This window comes from Fundulus heteroclitus, chromosome 11, assembly GCF_011125445.2.
Source record: "Fundulus heteroclitus isolate FHET01 chromosome 11, MU-UCD_Fhet_4.1, whole genome shotgun sequence".
Taxonomy (NCBI): Eukaryota; Metazoa; Chordata; class Actinopteri; order Cyprinodontiformes; family Fundulidae; genus Fundulus; species Fundulus heteroclitus.
In genome coordinates, this window is record NC_046371.1 from 7,530,113 (window position 1) to 7,550,804 (window position 20,692).

Consider the following 20,692-nt stretch of genomic DNA (forward strand, 5'->3'; position numbering starts at 1 on the left):
GAGTTTAGACTTCCTGGTAAATCCTGTTGTAATGTAAAACATTACGGATTACTGGATTAAGGAAATTTCTAGTATACTACATACTATCACACATAACAATTTTTTGAGAATTTGGAAACAGTTTCTCTTTATTTCCCCAAAGTTATGGGGGGAGGAGAGGAGAGAATGGATATTTCAGCTGCCTGAAAGACCGCGTTCATGTTTTTTTTTATTTTACAATTTTGTAAACAACAGCTGCCGATTAAAACTGAATGTTACAACCTTGACACGATTATATGAGTTTTTTTTTACTGAGAAACCGATGAGAAGCACCGTGAAACCCCGCCTCTCTGGCTGCAGTGCTCCCGACACAGATGGGAACAGATTTTCACGCTAAAAAGCCTTAAAAATCCACTTTGTCATTTAATTTTTTCTTTCCTCGGGTCATAATAATATGTGAACTTTCTAATATATAGCAACTTGTATGATCTCAGAATCAAGAAGTACTTTAAAGTTAAAGCCACTGAAGATTGAGGAATGGAAAACAGTTTGGAGGATACAAATCTGAATCATACTCTCAGTTTGTCTATCTGCTGCAATGCAAGTACAGATACCGTCTTTCTCCACTACTGTGCACACGTAATCAAAAACACTGACTCACATAAATACAAATATATGATGAGCATAAAGCAGCCAAAACAATATGTTTGTGGATATTGTAGACAAATGTATTTATTTATGTATGTAGTCATTGTTTTGTTTGTCTTTCCATGCCCTTTTTTTCTCTGTACATTGGCATCTGTGTCTCTTAATATTTGAGAGTACAACAAATTATACAGGCCATTACCTGGACCAGCATGTTATGTCAGTCTGCGCAAGCCAACTGTGCAACAAAAGGAATCTCTCTTTTTGTCCGTTTTTCTAAAGCCAGTTTGCCACATACACTGCAAGGTAACCACACCCACCATACTGTTTGCTAAAGGACATTTACAACTAGGATGTTCACAAATTCAAACAGTTTCATATGGTTTCAACAACTCTAATGACATTTTTAAAGATAGCTATACCAAGTTTCAGAAAATTGTTTAAAAAAATTAATTTATTTATGAGACCTGTGCCATCTGTTGCCTTGGTTTCTGGTGTCATAATACCAGGTCCTTGGAGCAAGGACTTATTATTTGTTTTTACTGATATCTTTTACTTGCCCCTCTATAATGTCTGTTTTACATTTCATATTTTTGGATCACATAAAATATTTAGCCACTACGCGACCCTGCACAAAATGATGAGTGTATAAAAATGGATGAATTATGGCATGTTTAATATTTGTTTTGCTAAATTTATTGCGAAATGTGGTATGCATTAGGCTTGCTTTAGAGAAAGAGACCTAACTAAAAACAGCGGAAACCTTTTACCTTTAACGTAGCTAATAACTAAGAGCCACCCTTGACATATATAAACATAAATAAATCCTTAAAACAGTTTTGGAATGGCAATTTTGGGTGTGGACTTTTTGCTTTACATTAATAATTCGTATGGTATGTGTGAACTGGTCAAACCACGTAAATTATGACATGTTTAAAAGAGTTGTTAAGGTGTGTTTAAATTGCTGTGAGGGAAAAGAAGTAAAATGCTGAAGGAACAGGAGAACACACCCAGTCACGGTCGTCACCTGTGCAGCCTTAAAACAGTAGCACAGCGGCTGCCTTTCAGTAACAGAAGCAGAACCGCCAACAACCAGGATCTACCTGAGCATCATGATGAAACGTATCCTTCTTCTGAATCTCATCAGCGCGCTCTACAGCACAGGTAACTCTACCCATATTTTATTTAAAATTGTGTTGTCCAAATAAAAAGTTCCACGGTAGCTTTGTATTTTCAAGTGATTTGTGTCTTGTCTGACATTGTAGCAATAAGAATTGCTGTCTTAATGCCAAAGAGAGCCCAACATATTTCGCTTTCACAAGTGGTGCACTACTGCTTTCGCCATAGTGCTCAGTGATTCTTGAAATGAGGGACAGAACATGTCTGCTGGAAAAAGTATGGAATTTGAATAAAATATACACAAAATGTAATTTCCTCAAATAACTGATAAATTAACCTGGGCAATGTCCGCATAACGATGTATGCTTTCATGGTGTTTGATTAATATTTTTTATTTAAAATGATGTAATATGTGGGGTTTGTGTAAAAGCGCTTGTCCTGGAGCAGAACTCAATACATTTCAATCATTTAAAATGAAACAATGAAACAATGTGATATAAAATGTCCTAGCTACTAAATATGAGCATTCAAATAAATAATTTAAATATCAATAAATACAATAAAAAATTATATTCATATCCTGCCTGATCCAAAATTAATTTCATATTAATATATTTTTGCCTCATGATGTTGACCAAGTTCTAGTTCGGGTCCAGTAAAAATTTAATTTTCAAAAATATTTTGCAATAGGAGCCTGTGCATAACATGTTTACATTTCCCAAACATTATTTGTCATGTCTGAAAACATAAGCATCAAAAATAGTCACATTATTGTCTGGGAAAAATTTAACCCATTTTGTCCCTTGTCTCAAAAATCATTGTGCTCTGCTTGATGTAAATATGCAAAAAGCTTTGTTAGATTTTATTCTGGGACTATTTCATATTTAATGGCCACAAAAAGGGAAGGCAGAGGGAAAAAGAGAAGAGACAAAGATCACAGTTGCAAAAAATTAATGCCTTGATACCAGGAATGAACTAAAATATAAAACACATCTTTCAGATTTACATTGCTGAAATCTTTACATTCTGTAAAGAATAAATTGGCGCAGATGTCATAAAGCTCAAAGTTCTCTCTTCTTTTTGGTTTATAACAGATATTTAAAAATATGTTACAAATTTGGTCCTTATTTCATTTACACTTTTTTCATTTTCAGCTGGAGCCCTGTTGTGTGAAACTTGCCAAGATGAGTCATGTTCTACTACATTTACCAATACATGTAATTTAGAGACAATGTGTATAACAGCTTCAATCCAAGGTATTCCTTTCTTTATGTCATACTATATAATTAGAAAATAAATATCATGCGCTTTTGGGTTCTTTGTATTTGCTCACACAAACAAACTGCTCTTTGTATCCACAGGTTATTCCTCTGGATCAACCACCCAAAGAATCTACAAAGCCTGTGCATCATCCTCTCTTTGTCAGCAAACAGGCGCTCAGACTTTTTCAGTCAACTTGGGTATCGAAAAAGCAATCGCATCTGCAGTCTGCTGCAACACAGATAACTGCAACTCACAGACTCTACCCTGTGAGACTTCCCATTTTCAAAAAACATCCTAACTGTTTCTTATTTATCCTTTTTTACTTATTGTTGTATTAAATTCTGTTGTGTTATCCTTTTGTTCGTTTTAGACCCAAGTAGTCCAGCCCCAAACTCTTTCCAGTGTAATGTTTGTGACCAAAGCTCTCAGTGCAACATTCTACCTTGTGAAGGAGATGAGACCAACTGCTTCTCTGCAACTGGTATGTTTCCAAGTTTATTTTATTTTTTTTAAATCCCAGATTAATACACAATTAACAACACAATTAACATTAACGCTGTACGCAAACATTTGTATAACATATTTAGATAATACGAAAAAAACATATATAATGATCAAACATTCTCCGGCAGCAAATATGAAATTTCAGCAGTGCAAATAAATAAGTTACTTAAGCCTAGTTTTATTTGTACTGAATATGTTTATGTTTGAGTGTTTCAGAGAAAAAGGTTTATTGAAATACTTTTTTTATATCAATAGTGATGAATGGACAAACACAATCACCCGTGTATGGCTGTATAACTCCAACAACATGTCAAGTTGCTCAGAGCCTGCAAAGCCTACCCTTCATGGAGCAAGTTGGTACCATATCCAGTGGACCAAATTGCTGTAATACCCCGTTGTGTAATGGTCCAACAACCACAACTGTGGCTCCAACAACCACAACTGCTGCTCCCTCCACCACAACTGCAGCACCAACCACTACAACTGTGGCTCCAACAACCACAACTGCTGCTCCCTCCACCACAACTTCTGCTCCAACAACCACAACTGCAGCACCAACCACTACGACTGTGGCGCCAACAACCACAACGGCTGCTCCCTCCATCATAACTTCGGCTCCAACAACCACAACCTCAGCACCAACCACCACAACTGTGGCTCAAACTACCAGAACTGCAGTATCAACAACTATGGCTCCAACAACCACAACTGCTGCTCCCTCCACCACAACTTCGGCTCCAACAACCACAACTGCACCACCAACCACCAGAACTTCGGCTTCAACAACCACAACTGCACCACCAACGACCACAACTGTGGCCCCAACAACCACAACCTCAGCACCTACTACCACAACCTCAGCACCAACCACCACAACTGTGGCTCCAACTACCACAACCACAGATTCACCCACTACAACTATGGCTCCTACAACCACAACTGCTACTCCCTCCACCACAACTTCGGCTCCAACAACCAGAACTACAGCACCAACCACTACAACTGTGGCTCCAACAACCACAACCGCACCATCAACCATTACAACTATGGATCCAACAACCACAACTGTGGCTCCAACAACCACAACTGCTGCTCCCTCCACCACAACTGCAGCACCAACCACTACAACTGTGGCTCCAACAACCACAACTGCTGCTCCCTCCATCACAACTTCGGCACCAACAACCACAACCTCAGCACCAACCACCACAACTGTGGCTCCAACTACCAGAACTGCAGCATCAACAACTATGGCTCCAACAACCACAACTGCTGCTCCCTCCACCACAACTTCGGCTCCAACAACCACAACTGCACCACCAACCACCACAACTTCGGCTCCAACAACCACAACTGCACCACCAACCACCACAACTTCGGCTCCAACAACCACAACTGCACCACCAACCACCACAACTGTGGCCCCAACAACCACAACCTCAGCACCTACTACCACAACCTCAGCACCAACCACCACAACTGTGGCTCCAACTACCACAACCACAGCATCACCCACTACAACTATGGCTCCTACAACCACAACTGCTACTCCCTCCACCACAACTTCGGCTCCAACAACCAAAACTACAGCACCAACCACTACAACTGTGGCTCCAACAACCACAACCACACCATCAACCATTACAACTATGGCTCCAACAACCACAACCGCACCATCAACCATTACAACTATGGCTCCAACAACCACAACCGCACCATCAACCACTACAACTATGGCTCCAACAACCACAACTGCTGCTCCCTCAACCACAACTTCTGCTCCAACAACCACAACTACAACACCAACCACTACAACTATGGCTCCAACAACCACAACTGCTGCTCCCTCCATCACAACTTCGGCACCAACAACCACAACCTCAGCACCAACCACCACAACTGTGGCTCCAACTACCAGAACTGCAGCATCAACAACTATGGCTCCAACAACCACAACTGCTGCTCCCTCCACCACAACTTCGGCTCCAACAACCACAACTGCACCACCAACCACCACAACTTCGGCTCCAACAACCACAACTGCACCACCAACCACCACAACTTCGGCTCCAACAACCACAACTGCACCACCAACCACCACAACTGTGGCCCCAACAACCACAACCTCAGCACCTACTACCACAACCTCAGCACCAACCACCACAACTGTGGCTCCAACTACCACAACCACAGCATCACCCACTACAACTATGGCTCCTACAACCACAACTGCTACTCCCTCCACCACAACTTCGGCTCCAACAACCAAAACTACAGCACCAACCACTACAACTGTGGCTCCAACAACCACAACCACACCATCAACCATTACAACTATGGCTCCAACAACCACAACCGCACCATCAACCATTACAACTATGGCTCCAACAACCACAACTGCAGCACCAACCACTACAACTATGGCTCCAACAACCACAACTGCTGCTCCCTCAACCACAACTTCTGCTCCAACAACCACAACTACAACACCAACCACTACAACTATGGCTCCAACAACCACAACTGCTGCTCCCTCCACCACAACTTCTGCTCCAACAACCACAACCTCAGCACCAATCACCACAACTGTGGCTCCAACTACCAGAACTGCAGCATCAACATCTATGGCTCCGACAACCACAACTGCTGCTCCCTCCACCACAACTTCGGCTCCAACAACCACAACTGCTGCTCCCTCCACCACAACTTCGGCTCAAACAACCACAACTGCAGCACCATCCACGACATCTTTGGCTCCAACAACCACAACTGCTGCTCCCTCCACCACAACTTCAGCTCCAACAACCACAACTGCTGCTCCCTCCACCACAACTTCAGCTCCAACAACCACAACTGCTGCTCCCTCCACCACAACTTCAGCTCCAACAACCACAACTGCTGCTCCCTCCACCACAACTTCGGCTCAAACAACCACAACTGCAGCACCATCCACGACATCTTTGGCTCCAACAACCACAACTGCTGCTCCCTCCACCACAACTTCAGCTCCAACAACCACAACTGCTGCTCCCTCCACCACAACTTCAGCTCCAACAACCACAACTGCTGCTCCCTCCACCACAACTTCAGCTCCAACAACCACAACTGCTGCTCCCTCCACCACAACTTCGGCTCAAACAACCACAACTGCAGCACCATCCACGACATCTTTGGCTCCAACAACCACAACTGCTGCTCCCTCATCCACAACTCCAGCTCCAACAACCACAACTGCTGCTCCCTCCACCACAACTTCGGCTCCAACAACCACAACTGCTGCTCCCTCCACCACAACTTCGGCTCAAACAACCACAACTGCAGCACCATCCACGACATCTTTGGCTCCAACAACCACAACTGCTGCTCCCTCCACCACAACTTCAGTTCCAACAACCACAACTGCTGCTCCCTCCACCACAACTTCAGCTCCAACAACCACAACTGCTGCTCCCTCCACCTCATCTGCAGCATCAATTACTAAAACTATGGCTCCAACAACCACAACTGATACTCCCTCCACCACAACTTCGGCTCCAACAACAACAACTGCAGCACCAACCATCACATCTGTGGCTCCAACAGCAACAACTGCAGCACCAACCATCACATCTGTGGCTCCAACAACCACAACTGCTGCTCCCTCCACCACAACTTCGGCTCCAACCACCACATCTGTGGTTCCAACAACCACAACTGCTGCTTCCTCCACCAAAACTTCTATTCAAACAACCACAACTGCTGCTCCCTCCACCACAACTGCATCACCAACCACTACAACTGTGGCTCCAACAACCACAACTGCTGCTCCCTCCACCACAACGTCTGCTCAAACAACCACTACTACAGCACCAACCACTACAACTGTGGCTCCAACAACCACAACCGCACCATCAACCACTACAACTATGGCTCCAACAACCACAACTGCTCTTCCCTCCACCACAACTTCGGATCCAATAACCACAACTGCAGCACCAACCACTACGACTGTGGCTCCAACAACCACAACTGCTGCTCCGTCCACAACAACTTCGGCTCGAACAACCACTACTGCAGCACCAATCACCACATCTGCTGCTCCAACAACCACAACTGCTGCTCCCTCAACCACAACTTCTGCTCCAACAACCACAACCTCAGCACTAACCACCACAACAGTGGCTCCAACAACCACAACTGCTGCTCCCTCCACCACAACGTCTGCTCCAACAACCACAACCGCACCATCAACCACTACGACTATGGCTCCAACAACCACAACCGCACCATCAACCACTACAACTATGGCTCCAACAACCACAACTGTTACTCCCTCCACCACAACTTCGGCTCCAATAACCACAACTGCAGCACCAACCACTACGACTGTGGCTCGAACAACCACAACTGCTACTCCCTCCATCACAACTTCGGCTCGAACAACCACTACTGCAGCACCAATCACCACATCTGCTGCTCCAACAACCACAACTGCTGCTCCCTCAACCACAACTTCTGCTCCAACAACCACAACTTCAGCACCAACCACTACAACTGTGGCTCCAACAACCACAACTGCTGCTCCTTCCACCACAACTCAGGCTCCAACAACCACAATTTCTGCTTCCTCCACCACAACGTCTGCTCCAACAACCACAACTGCAGCACCAACCACTACAACTGTGGCTCCAACAACCACAACTGCAACTCCCTCCACCACAACTTGGGCTCCAATAACCACAACTGCAGCACCAACCACTACGACTGTGGCTCCAACAACCACAACTGCTCCTCCCTCCACCACAACTTCACTTCCAATAACCACAACTGCAGCACCAACCACTACAACTGTGGCCCCAACAACCACAACCTCAGCACCAACTACCACAAACTCAGCTACAAGCACCACACCTGTGGCTCCAACTACCACAACCACAGCATCAACCACTACAACTATGGCTCCAACAACAACAACTGTTGCTTCCTCCACCACAACTTCTACTCCAACAACCACAACCTCAGCACCAACCATCACAACTGTGGCTCCAACTACCACAACTGCAGCATCAACCACTTCAACTATGGCTCCAACAACCACAACTGCTGCTCCCTCTACCACAACTTCGGCTGCAACAACCACAATTGCAGCACCAACCACGACATCTGTGGCTTCAACAACCACAACTGCTGCTCCCTCCACCACAACTTCAGCTCCAACAACCACAACTGCAGCACCAACCTCGACATCTGTGGTTCCAACTACCACAACCGCAGCATCAACCACTACAACTATGGCTCCAATAACCACAACTGCTACTCCTTCCACCACAACTTCGGCTCCAACAACCACAACTGCAGCACCAACCTCGACATCTGTGGCTCCAACAACCACAACTGCTGCTCACTCCACCACAACTTATGCTCCAACAACCACAACTGCAGCATCAACCACTACAACTGTGGCTCCAACAACCACAACCACACCATCAACCACTACAACTATGGCTCCAACAACCACAACTGCTGCTCCCTCCACCACAACTTCAGCTCCAACAACCACAACTGTGGCTCCAACAACCACTACTGCAGCACCAACCACGACATCTGTGGCTTCAACAACCACAACTGATGCTCCCTCCACCACAACTTCTGCTCCAACAACCACACCTGCTGCTCCCTCCACCACAACGTCAGCACCAACCACTACAACTGTGGCTCCAACAACCACAACCGCACCATCAACCACTACAACTATTGCTCCAACAACCACAATTGCTACTCCTTCCACCACAACTTCGGCTCCAACAACCACAACTGCAGCACCAACCTCGACATCTGTGGCTCCAACAACCACAACTGCTGCTCACTCCACCACAACTTCTGCTCCAACAACCACAACTACAGCACCAACCACTACAACTGTGGCTCCAACAACCACAACCACACCATCAACCACTACAACTATGGCTCCAACAACCACAACTGTTACTCCCTCCACCACAACTTCGGCTCCTATGACCACAACTGCAGCACCAACCACTACAACTGTGGCTCCAACAACCACAACTGTTGCTCCTTCCACCACAACTCAGGCTCCAACAACCACAACTGCTGCTCCCTCCACCACAACTTCAGCTCCAACAACCACAACTGCTGCTCCCTCCACCACAACTGCAGCACCAACCACTACAACTGTGGCTCCAACAACTACAACTGCTGCTCCCTCCACCCCAACTTCTCCTCCAACATCCACAACTGCAGCACCAACCACTACAACTGTGGCTCCAACAACCACAACTGCTGCTCCCTCCACCACAACTTCGGCTCCAATGACCACAACTGCAGCACCAACCACTACAACTGTGGCTCCAACAACCACAACTGTTGCTCCCTCCACCACAGCTCAGGCTCCAACAACCACAACTGCTGCTCCCTCCACCACAACTTCAGCTCCAACAACCACAACTGTGGCTCCAACAACCACTACTGCAGCACCAACCACGACATCTGTGGCTTCAACAACCACAACTGATGCTCCCTCCACCACAACTTCTGCTCCAACAACCACACCTGCTGCTCCCTCCACCACAACGTCAGCACCAACCACTACAACTGTGGCTCCAACAACTACAACTGCAGCACCAATCACTACAACTGTGGCTCCAACAACCACAACCGCACCATCAACCACTACAACTATTGCTCCAACAACCACAATTGCTACTCCCTCCACCACAACTTCGGCTCCAATGACCACAACTGCAGCACCAACCACTACAACTGTGGCTCCAACAACCACAACTGTTGCTCCCTCCACCACAGCTCAGGCTCCAACAACCACAACTGCTGCTCCCTCCACCACAACTTCAGCTCCAACAACCACAACTGTGGCTCCAACAACCACTACTGCAGCACCAACCACGACATCTGTGGCTTCAACAACCACAACTGATGCTCCCTCCACCACAACTTCTGCTCCAACAACCACACCTGCTGCTCCCTCCACCACAACGTCAGCACCAACCACTACAACTGTGGCTCCAACAACTACAACTGCAGCACCAATCACTACAACTGTGGCTCCAACAACCACAACCGCACCATCAACCACTACAACTATTGCTCCAACAACCACAATGGCTACTCCCTCCACCACAACTTCGGCTCCAATAGCCACAACTGCAGCACCAACCACTACAACTGTGGCTCCTACAACCACAACTGCTGCTCCCTCCACCACAACTTCTGCTCCAACAACCACAACCTCAGCACTAACCACCACAACTCAGGGTCCAACAACCACAACTTCTGCTTCCTCCACCACTACTTCAGCTCCAACAACCACAACTGCAGCACCAACCACTACAACTGTGGCTCCAACAACCACAACTGCTGCTCCCTCCACCACAACTTCGGCTCCAATAACCACAACTGCAGCACCAACCACTACAACTGTGGCTCCAACAACCACAACTGCTGCTCCCTCCACCACAACTTCAGCTCCAACAACCACAACTGCAGCACCAACCTCGACATCTGTGGTTCCAACTACCACAACCGCAGCATCAACCACAAAAACTATGGCTCCAATAACCACAACTGCAGCACCAACCACTACGACTGTGGCTCCAACAACCACAACTGCTGCTCTCTCCACCACACCTTCGGCTCCAATGACCACAACTGCAGCACCAACCACTACAACTGTGGCTCCAACAACCACAACTGTTGCTCCCTCCACCACAGCTCAGGCTCCAACAACCACAACTGCTGCTCCCTCCACCACAACTTCTGCTCCAACAACCACAACATCAGCACCAACAACCACAACTGTTGTTCCAACTACCACAACCGCAGCATTAACCACTACAACTGTGGTTCCAACTACCACAACCGCAGCATCAACCACAAAAACTATGGCTCCAATAACCACAACTGCAGCACCAACCACCACATCTGTGGTTCCAACAACAACAACTGCTGCTTCTTCCTCCACCACAACTTCTAATCCAACAACCACAACCTCAGCACCAACCATCACAACTGTGGCTCCAACTACCACAACTGCAGCATCAACCACTTCAACTGTGGCTCCAACTACCACAACTGCAGCATCAACCACTACAACTATGGCTCCAACAACCACAACTGTTGCTCCATCCACCACAACTTCGGCTCCAACAACCACAACTGCAGCACCAACCACGACATCTGTGGCTTCAACAACCACAACTGCTGCTCCCTCCACCACAACTTCAGCACCAACCACTACAACTGTGGCTCCAACAACCACAACTGCAGCACCAACCACGACATCTGTGGCTTCAACAACCACAACTGCTGCTCCCTCCACCACAACTTCAGCTCCTACAACCACACCTGCTGCTCCCTCCACCATAACTTCAGCACTAACCACTGCAACTGTGGCTCCAACAACTACAACTGCAGCACCAATCACTACAACTGTGGCTCCAACAACCACAACCGCACCATCAACCACTACAACTATGGCTCCAACAACCACAACTGCTACTCCCTCCACCACAACTTCGGCTCCAATAACCACAACTGCAGCACCAACCACTACAACTGTGGCTCCAACAACCACAACCGCACCATCAACCACTACAACTATGGCTCCAACAACCACAACTGCTACTCCCTCCACCACAACTTCGGCTCCAATAACCACAACTGCAGCACCAACCACTACAACTGTGGCTTCAACTACCACAACTGCAGCATCAACCACCACAACTTCGGCTCCAACAACCACAACTGTTGTTCCCTCCACAACTCAGGCTCCAACAACCACAACTGCTATTCCCTCCATCACAACTTCTGCTCCAACAACCACAACCTCAGCTCCAACCACCACAACTGTGGCTTCAACTACCACAACTGCAGCATCAACCACCACAACTTCGGCTCCAACAACCATAACTGCTACTCCCACCACCACAACTTCGGCTCCAACAACCACAACTGCTACTCCCTCCATCACAACTTCGGTTCCGACAACAACTGCAGCACAAACAACTACAACGGTAGCTCCAACAACCACAACCGCTGCCTCCTCCACCACAACTTTGTCTCTGACAACCACAACGTCAGCACCAACCACCACAACTGTGGCTTCAACTACCACAACCGCAGCATTAACCACTACAACTATGGCTCCAACAACCACAACTGCTACTCCCTCCACCACAACTTTGGCTCCTACAACTACAACTGCAGTACCAACCACCACAACTGTGGCTCCAACAACCACAACTGCTCATCCAACCACAACTGTGACAACCACAACTCATGCCCCCTCCATCACAACTTCGGCTCCGACAACAACTACAGCACCATCCATTACAACCATGGCTCCAACCACCACAACTGCTCAACCAACCATCACAACTATAACTTCATCAACAACAACTGCTCAACCAACCACCACAACTCTGACAACCGTAACTACTGCCCCAACAACAAAATCTACACCAACTACTACAACCATAAAGCCAACCACAAAAACAACAACAAAATCTACACCGACTTCTACAACCATAAAGCCAACCACGACAACTACAACAAAATCTACACCAACTACTACAATCATAAAGCCAATCACAAAACCTACAGCTACTACTAGAACCACAACCAGTAGTGCATCTCAGTTCAAATTAGGTCTGCTCCATCTGCTTTTTGGACTGCTTATTTTCATTCTCTAACTGATAAACTAAAATAAATAAAATGTTCATGTGATTTATGACTTGATTAACTTTATTTAACATGAAGGGATTGTATACTAGAAGAAAGCTTTGAAATCAGTGCAAATGTATATATTTGTCCTTGACATACAGCAATATTATTTTCAGCAAATATTTGAATGTAATATAAATTAAGATATTTATCAAACCAGTTATTGTTTATTCCTTTTTTGTTTATGTGACAGTTGTTTTCTATAATCGTATTTATGCATAAGCAAATTCAACATGTTGGTTACTTTTTGATGCAAGTGAATGTTTTGAATTTTCAGCTTTGTTGCTTTATAAGAATGACACCCTGTAATGAAGTAGTATTTTACCTTTAAATATTGTCATTAATTAATATTTCTGATGAATTTGAAAATACAGATCAACTCTAAACAAGGTATTTGATGTCATGGATCTTTTTTTTTTACTATCTTCCCTTTTCTAAAGGAGATGCACTGTTCAATAAGATTATGCCACATTTTCCCACATCTATTTCGGGTCATGTCATAAGTCCATCAAAGGACACAATGAGGCAATTGTCAGTGATCGGCCTAACATATTTTTATAAATTAGGAGGGAACCAGAGTACCCTGTGATAACCCACAAATACGTAAGAAAGACATATGTAATCTATTCAAAAAGAACCCAGCTGAGACATTATTTAATATGTAATAATTATTCCATTTTTAGCCTTGGCTTATGATTCTACACAATTGCTTAGAAACTTAATCTGTTTTTCACAGCAGCTGGTTGATCTGTTTTGTCTTAGGTAAGAAGAGGGTCTGTAGAGTCTGACAAGTGTTTGAATTTTGTTGTATTTACAGATAATACAGTATAACCAATATTTTGTTCTGATAAGTTAAAGCAACCTTTGGAGGTTGGTAGTTTGTTTGACAGAAATAAATTAACAAATTTATGTTTTTTAGAAATCCAGAAATGAATACAACTGTTGAACTGGAAATTGATAATGTATTAATTGGCAGAGTCTTTAAAAAATATATTTCTAAGAGTAGTTTTGGACCACAACCTCTGCTGGAAACGCCATATCAAACAGTTATGTAATTTGATGGCTAAAAAAGATATGGATACTGAGAATATCCTGAAAAGCAACATTTTGTGTAATCTTTACTTCATCATGTTAAAACCATATTTAAATTATTATGTTGAAGTCAGGGTAACACATACGAAGGTTACCTACAAAAATATGCAAAAGGCAATAAGGATGGTGCATAATGTTCGGTATCATTCAGTATCATTAACAAGATGAAAAGTGTAATGGCGGTCTGACAGTGTTTTTTCCCCACACCATAAAGATATGTAAATAAACATTTCCTTTGTAAAGATTAAAACCAAAAACAATAAATTTAATCAATAAATAAAATGTACTGTAATGATCCATATTAGACTTTATTGCTAAGTGCTGTGGCACACTTACTGTTTCTTTAAGTTAGGTGTTTTGGGGTTTAAACCTAAAGAAATGTGTGGCTTCTGGAGAGAGTAGTGGTGGTTCAGGAGACTGGCGGGCTGAAAGTTGTCCCGTTCTGTTCTGTTCGTTCTAAAATAAAGTGCTAGCAGCAAAACCTTGGTCTGGTGCTTGGGTGTCATAACGGAACGTTACAGTATTCACACGAAAATGTATTTATTTAGAAGAAATATTCTTCGCTTCATTTTTAAGATGAAATATCCGTATTGTGCTGAATTTGAAATGGTATTTTTTACATTCAATATAAGTGTACAACTGGAATAAAAAAAAGAAGAAAAAAAGGAATTAAAAACAAAATTTCACAATAAAAACAATTTATTTTAAATATCATTCATGTATTAAATTTATTTACAAAGTGAATAAAAATGCAAGTAATTCAAAATGACCTTCAATTCTGGTATTTGAACTAAAGATCCAGTTTGGAATAGATTCCTGCTGTCCTCAGTGACTCATCATGGTTCACAACTTGCACAAAACCAAAGACCACGGGGTTTTCGCCAAATGTTCACACATTTATAGTGGAACCGTTCGTAAGGACATAACTCACCATCACATTTAATCATTCGTCCATATTCAGGTTCCTTACAAATGCACCAGGGTTTTTTTTTTTTTCATTACTATCCAGTTCTTGTTTGACAACAGGTTCATTTTCTAACTGTCGAGTTATGTTCATTGACAACATAGTCTTCGATAAACTTCTCACATTTGTTTATGAGGTTTTCACAGAACTTTTCATCAAGTGTAATGCGAACAATACACATGCTTGCGGGCTCACTCTTAGTGAATACTACAAAGTCACAAAACTGACTCTTTGTTAAAAACATCTGTATTTGAACTTGGGTGTAGTATCTATGGTTTTCCTTGAGATGTAGAGTAGCATCAAGGAAAAAATCCTTATCTGTAATGGCTGCTTCCTCAACAGCAACATTCCTGTGTTTAAAGCAGTGGTCCCCAATCCTGGTCCTCGACTGCCGGTGTCCTGCAACTTTTATTTGTTGCTCTGCTTCAACACACCTGAGTCAAATAATGAGGTCATTAGGAGGACTCTGGAGAACTTGACAGCACACTGGGGAAGTAAGTCAGGTGTGTTGGATCAGGGACACATGTAAAACCTGCAGGGACACCGGCCCTCGAGGACCAGGATTGGGGACCACTGGTTTAAAGGGACGCTTGACTTCTAAAATTCCATTGCCACAACAATCACAGTTCACAGCTCCATCAGGGCTGGTTCCGAGCAATGGATGGTTTGGGTCAATCACAAACCCTAATAATCTACAGGTGAAATTTATACGTCCTGCTTTCTGGTGAAGACTGTAGGCTTGTCTGCATTCATCTTCTGTCTCAGTTCCCCACTTGACAGCAGCATTTTTGGAGAGGTCATACAGCTTGTATCCTACTATTCTCTTTACAAGACTGTCAGGATTGGTTGTTGGTTGTCTAACGAGGACATCATGGGCTTTGGAAGCAGTAATCCTCCCTGTCCGCTGTTGGTACCACAATGGACTGATAGACTGGTTCCTTGTCCCATATTCCAAGTTGCTGGCTTGTGCAGAGGACACCGAATAGTTCTTTAACACTTCAGCACAAAGTTCTGTTATCAAATCTTCTTGAAATTCTTGTTGTAGGATTGAAAGAAGTTGAGGGTATTTTGTCTCTCTCCCCACAAGATCAGCGTTTACAATTGGTGATAACACGTTAACAGAGGTGAAGAAAGCTGCATTGGGTGCAATGGAATAAAGGCTAACCAGAACACTTTGCGGAGGAAGTTGGGTTGTACTATGTGCATAAACAGAATCTATGCCCTTAGTATGTCTTCCTTTAATTTCAATGAATATTCCAGTGATGGAGGCTGGGGTTACCTAGAAAAAAGTATAAATGTAATAATATTAAGCACAATTTCTTAAAATATATTTGTAAAATATGTCTTATTAATAACTTAGTTCAGACAGTAGGAATTAAATGGCATTAACAAGGACAAATGGTTATTTAATGTCTATAACTCAAAAGAATCAAGAAACTCATAACAGTTAGAATTGTACAGAATTGCACAGTAGACAGTTCCACTACATTTCTCTAAATAATTCTTGTGGTTTGTCTCATATTCTCTGGGATGGAGTAACCTTGGTCTTCAGAGCAATGTAGGGGCAGCTTGGATTAATTTGGTGTGACAATACCTCCTGTACATGTCCACTTAAAACATACCTACAAATAAATTAATAGTGAATCATTTTAAGAATCAATCATTATTTAATAATGCTCTTTACACAGTAATTTATAAAACTTCTAAGTTTCTTTACATATGACATACAATACAGAGAGAGAATGAGAGAGAGCGAGAAACTGTCACTATGTATCACGTGATCTTTGTTTACAGAGAACGTCACCTTTACACAGGTAAAACGTTAACATAACATTTTTCTCAACACAATTAAAATTATAAGCAAAAATAAAGCTGCATTATTGCTTACTTGTATGCTTCCAATGATTTGTAGGCCTTCATCGATTCTTTGGTGAAAATGGATGGTGTATCGATCAGATGTAGGTAAATATCACCAAATGTTAGGTCCGGCCACTCGTCGGGATTTTTGCTCCATTGTTCCGTTAAACTATATGGATCGGGCAAGGAACATGTACTAGTGTTGTACAATAACTTGATCTTATATCTCTCTTTCGCATCTGAAGGTAGAGAGTTCACATACGCGAGTTCGTCCTGTTTACACTATTCGCCATGTTTTGCCAACCGGTCAGCGTGCAGGCGTTGTTTGTGACATCACGCAAAGGCTTCGCGAATAAGCCTATTGCAACGGATCCGGGTGAAGAAGATGATTGAGAATCAGAAAATGTCTCCTTCTCTTTCCTGACTTTACGTTCTTTACGTCAGCAGAGGAAAATTTTAATTCAGGCTAAAAGTTTTATTTACACGATTAAATTGAGTGACTTGTCTCTCTATCGATCGTGCAGCGCCTACAAACAGTGCTGCCCATGCTGCCGTGATTTAACCGTGACAACCACCACTGCTGCTGCTGGGGGGAAATTGGTGTAGACGCGGGTTCTTGACTATGTTCATGCACAGATCTGTAATAATTTTCAATGTGATTCAGACAGGCGCAGTTCATTTTAAAGAGGCAGTTTTAGCGCATATTCAGACCGGAACAGGGAAACCGGCGGGGCTGCGATGAGCTGATGTGTGTTGCTACGGGCGTGTTTACCAGTTTAACGTAACCTTTGTGAAACAACCAGGGTATAATGTTTTATTTCTCTGATTAATAACAGCTTTATCGAGTGCCCTGTTATTGTTACTCTGTGCCTCTCTAGCGTCTCTCTCTCTCTCTCTCTCTGGCTCGCTCGCTCTCTTGCTCTTCATTGGACACAAATCAATTTAAACTTCTTCGTGTTTGTATTCTGCGCTGTAAATTGTGAGTTAGACTCAGATTAAGAAGCTGGTATATGAAATAAATAAAGTGAGAACACACACGGGTAGATCTTCAGAGTTTAGTATGTAAATCCACCTGGATGATCTCTGCTTCAAAGACGTTTCAGGTTGTAGAGATGTGACCGATCTTTCTCTGGATCCACGCTGAGTCGATGCACCTGAAAATCCTCAGGATTTTGTTGTGGATGTTGTGTGTAACTTTTATTGCAATTTCATTCAAATTATGTTCTAATTTTATTTACGTAACCTTTGCTATGACAGTTGAGTTGTAGCTGCAACTGTAATTATTTTATTTTTATTTATTTATTTATCTGAAGATTAAGGGTTTGTCAACCCGGTTTGGACACGGAAGGGGGTGCTTGGCGAAGAAAGTTTGGGAACCCTTGGTTTAGACAACTAACCCAAAACAGTGCAAATATGTTTTTTACTACATTAAATGGTATCTAATCAAATAAAATGGCAGCGGAGACTCAACAAAGTAGCCAGGTGAACGAGCATGCCCAGAGAATATAACCTGAATCCCTTTCTCATGAACTGACTAATGGAGCCTAAAAAGCTAGCTGCTGTAAATAGAGAAAAACAAATTTTACATGTTGGGCAATTGTAAGGGCATGTATGGGAAAGAAATAATAATAATAAAAATAATTAACCTTTAAATTTGCATAATGCTCCTTTTAAATTATTTATGTATTTATTATCTGATATTATGGAAGGATGCAGTGTGGCTGTGCAGTTCAACCCCTCTGTCTAATGCACATTTCTTCCTAGGGTGACAAATTAAGCTAATTTAATGGTTTAGGATGAGAAACATCTTTCTGATAAGTCATCAGTGAAATAGTGTTTAGCGGTCTTTCTGTTTCTTCCAGATTAAGCTATCGAGGTGAAAGCTGTTGAACAACCAGCCACTGACTTTGGTAACCGGAGAGTCAAACACCTGGATGACCGTGTTTTACATCAGCAAATTATTTTGATACATCATAAAATTACAAACCCAGATAATATCTGATGACTAACAATACACACAAACCTATTTATACTTCTAATTTAGCAAAACTACATTGGTCATACATGAAGAATGTAATCTGGATTGACTGGTCTCAGGACAAAGTTTCTGAGTGTCAAAACTGGTCATTTTAATTTTTGTTGTTATATAAGCCCTTTGTGACTAAGAATCTGTCTGTCTTTATAGGTCATGTAGACAAGTCAAGCATGTGAAAAGTTACATCAGAAGAATGCATTTCTCCACTCATAAAGCACATTGGAACACTTTCTACCAGATTATTTTTTCCTATAAAACCCAAGTTTATTTAAATAGCACTTTTCACTTTTTCAGCGAGTGTTATGTGGCGGGCGGGCCTTTGGTTCTCCACAACCAATATCAAGCTATTTCGTTCTGGATAATCTTCACCTAAACTAGTGCACTCTCACAAACTCCCACACGTGCTGGGTCCCAGGTATTGAATGTTCACTTACATACAGAAATCTTATAATTTATTTATTTATTTATGTTCTTTCACTTTCTTTTTTCAGGTATCACATTACACATGTCAGCCTAAATAATAATACATATGATTTAGCAATGGTATCTAGGTGTTATTCGATTGTATCTGTTGCTTTATGTCTGTTGGTTGTGCTGTTCTTTTTGTGCATCTCTCTTTCCAGGTGATGGAGCAGACGGAGAAGGTTTTATCACTCTCTCCCTTTTATCTCTTCTTTCTTTCACCTCTTCTCTTTTTTTTCTGTCACTACTTGTTCTTCCTTTACTCTTCCATTGTAGTGTCCATATAATTTGAAATTCTCCCTGCAGGAATCACAATAAAGCTATTTACAAGCATAAATCATGCGGAGCACTATGGCGAAAGCTGTTCGCTCCACTTGTAAAAGCAAAATTTGTCGAGCTCTATCTGGCATTGAGACATCAATTCCTATTGCCACATTGCTAGACAGGACACTGGGGGGAAAAAATAATAATTACATAAATAAATAGCAATTTCAGTAAGAAGACGATTCAAAGTGCTGTACATGAACAGAAAAAATATTACAGACACAGGAAAAACATATTAGGGTGGTTAAAAGTGTGGGCTTTGTGGGTGAATTCACCATCTTGGAATGGTCAACAGGATATTTTCTTAAAGTACATTAAGCTGCTTCAAATGGCTAAAAAGCCTTCTCAGAAAGTTGTTTTCGAGGCCATCATCATATAGGTCTTGGCAGGTTTGCAGTATGTTGTACTATATTTATACATACAACTGGCTTGAAAAGGAGTGAGAAAAAGACACACTTATTTACTCTCATTCATACATAAATTATGTGGTTGTTACTATGAATTTTTCCACATTATACAGCTCTAAACCCAGATACATTACTGCATAATATATGTATACATATAATATGTCAAATATGCAATAATAATATGCAATAATTATAAGTTATAATACATATACAATACAATATACTCACATATATTACAATACATTAGAACAAATGTACAATATAATACACTGACATGTATACGCAAAATAAAATTTTACTTTATAT

General features: G+C 42.8%; 1 protein-coding gene across 1 annotated transcript; it reads left to right on the top strand.

The window, feature by feature from the left end:
- Positions 1-3,854: 3,854 nt before the first annotated feature.
- On the top strand, positions 3,855-13,638 carry LOC118564623 (GATA zinc finger domain-containing protein 14-like). The gene is made up of 9 exons (XM_036143504.1): positions 3,855-3,863; positions 4,280-4,580; positions 4,742-4,763; positions 4,954-5,288; positions 5,527-6,473; positions 7,093-7,121; positions 7,567-7,807; positions 8,228-8,689; positions 11,843-13,638. Exons 1-9 carry the CDS (start codon positions 3,855-3,857, stop codon positions 13,133-13,135), a joined length of 3,639 nt encoding a protein of 1,212 aa, XP_035999397.1. The 3' UTR covers positions 13,136-13,638.
- Positions 13,639-20,692: the final 7,054 nt, after the last annotated feature.